The sequence below is a fragment of the Macadamia integrifolia genome, chromosome 8 (genome assembly GCF_013358625.1).
Source record: "Macadamia integrifolia cultivar HAES 741 chromosome 8, SCU_Mint_v3, whole genome shotgun sequence".
Classification (NCBI taxonomy): domain Eukaryota; kingdom Viridiplantae; phylum Streptophyta; class Magnoliopsida; order Proteales; family Proteaceae; genus Macadamia; species Macadamia integrifolia.
In genome coordinates this window covers 18,842,544-18,844,188 of record NC_056564.1, presented here as the reverse complement: position 1 = coordinate 18,844,188, position 1,645 = coordinate 18,842,544, and the positions used below count along the sequence as shown (strand labels likewise).

The 1,645-nt window shown below is 41.8% G+C and overlaps 1 protein-coding gene across 4 annotated transcripts in view; it reads right to left on the bottom strand.

The window, feature by feature from the left end:
* Window positions 1-508: 508 nt before the first annotated feature.
* LOC122087729 (E3 ubiquitin-protein ligase XBAT33-like) overlaps window positions 509-1,645 on the bottom strand; it is a 14,924-nt gene continuing 13,787 nt past the window's right edge. For all 4 annotated transcript variants that reach the window (XM_042656946.1, XM_042656948.1, XM_042656949.1 and 1 more), the window contains one exon: window positions 509-1,379. In XM_042656946.1, coding sequence (XP_042512880.1) covers window positions 838-1,379 — 542 coding nt within the window. In that variant the 3' untranslated portion in view covers window positions 509-837. The remainder of the gene's footprint in view (window positions 1,380-1,645) is intronic.

Here is a 1,645-nt window from a genome sequence, read left to right as displayed (position 1 = left end):
AAAAAAAAAAAAAAAATCAAAGGAAATAGAAAGAGAGAATCCAGTCACATCTATCAGCTGGAACCCCCTTGGCTGCAGTACCTGAGGTGTTCCCAGCCGCTGGATGTGCTTGGACTCTCTCCTGCGCTGGAGAACATCTGGATCTGAGAGAGAAAACAACTCTAATGTGAGAGAATATTGGTAGGTTTTTTAGACTGTCAGATGGCATCCTCTAGATTTACTTATAAGAGTAAGGATTCAGAACCTCTGAGTTTAAATCCCTATGGCACAAACATAAATCTTGCAAAAGCATTTTTGACTCAGTCCAGAGACTTCAGACCAATTTGGCCTGAACCAACGCCATAAATTAAGGCAAAGGGTTTGCTGCCAGGCTTGCATAGCCTGTGCACTAATACAGGGCCAATGGGAGTACATACAGGCATCCAGGGAGAGAGGCAAGGCTGGTCATTCAACTGCCACATGTGAGAGGGCACAGGGATCACTGCTGGGCTGCTTTCCTTTTCCCATAAAAGAAATAAAAATATATATATATGAGGAAAAATGAATAAAAATGTATGACGTATCACTGTTCATCCAATTACATTCCTATGACTCCCATAGAGATCACAAATCCATCTTCCAAAGACTCTTCCAGCTCTAATCTCCGATGAAAGCTTTTAGTGGGCAATGATATCAATCACCATGTCGCTATTTCAAGGATGTTGGCAGCGGTGGAACGAGCATGTAGATAGAATGAATATCCTCCATGACTGCAGATCAAGACCAAAACCATGTCCTGTGCATCTATTTCACATCAACACACTAGCTTTCTACAAATAGGCTTCTCCAATATATAAATCAAGCATTTATTTCTGAATTGCACTGATGTTCCCTGTGGCAGCTTCTTCTGTTCCAGAAAATACTTGAACAACTAGCTTTCACTAGTCTAGTTGCTTCCATTTTATCTTCCTCCACTGATATGCCTTGTGTGTCAGCAGAAGATTCCTCTCTTGTTTCTCCTTCCTGGGGTTCCAGAGATGGGCATGGACAATCATTGCATGCGCACAAAGGAATTGCAACAGATGGGAATGGACTACAGGAGACGGGGCATAGAAGATCTGAAGAGATTGACGCAACACGGTTCTTGCGGATCTCAGGTCTCCAGGCTGATGTAGGCATATCTGGATCACAACGGTGTAGCATGCATGGGGTACAGAGGCCAAGAGATAGATGTACTTTGAGCTCCTTAGCTGGGGAATCAGGCAATTTCACAAAAGATACTATGCTATGTCTACACAGTGGACATGGAATGGATCCTGGTGGACCAACCATTTCAGAAGGGATGTTGCTGGTCGAGCATAGATAGAGTGCACACCTAACACAGAGCTCATGTCCACAACCTGAAAAAATGCACCCAAGAAAAAAATAAATAAATAAATAAATAAAAGATAATGATCATAACGACAGTACTATATCCTGTTCAGTCAACATGAGTTATGTCATGTTTCAGAACCAGAAATTTCCACGAAGTCATCAGATGTTAACAGAAATCCAAGAATAAAAATAAAACAGGACTTACAACGGACATCAGGAAAGCTCAGGAAAAAATTTTCAACGTCACCCAACATCACAAAAAAAGGATCGTAGTATCAGGCTCCAAAGAGAA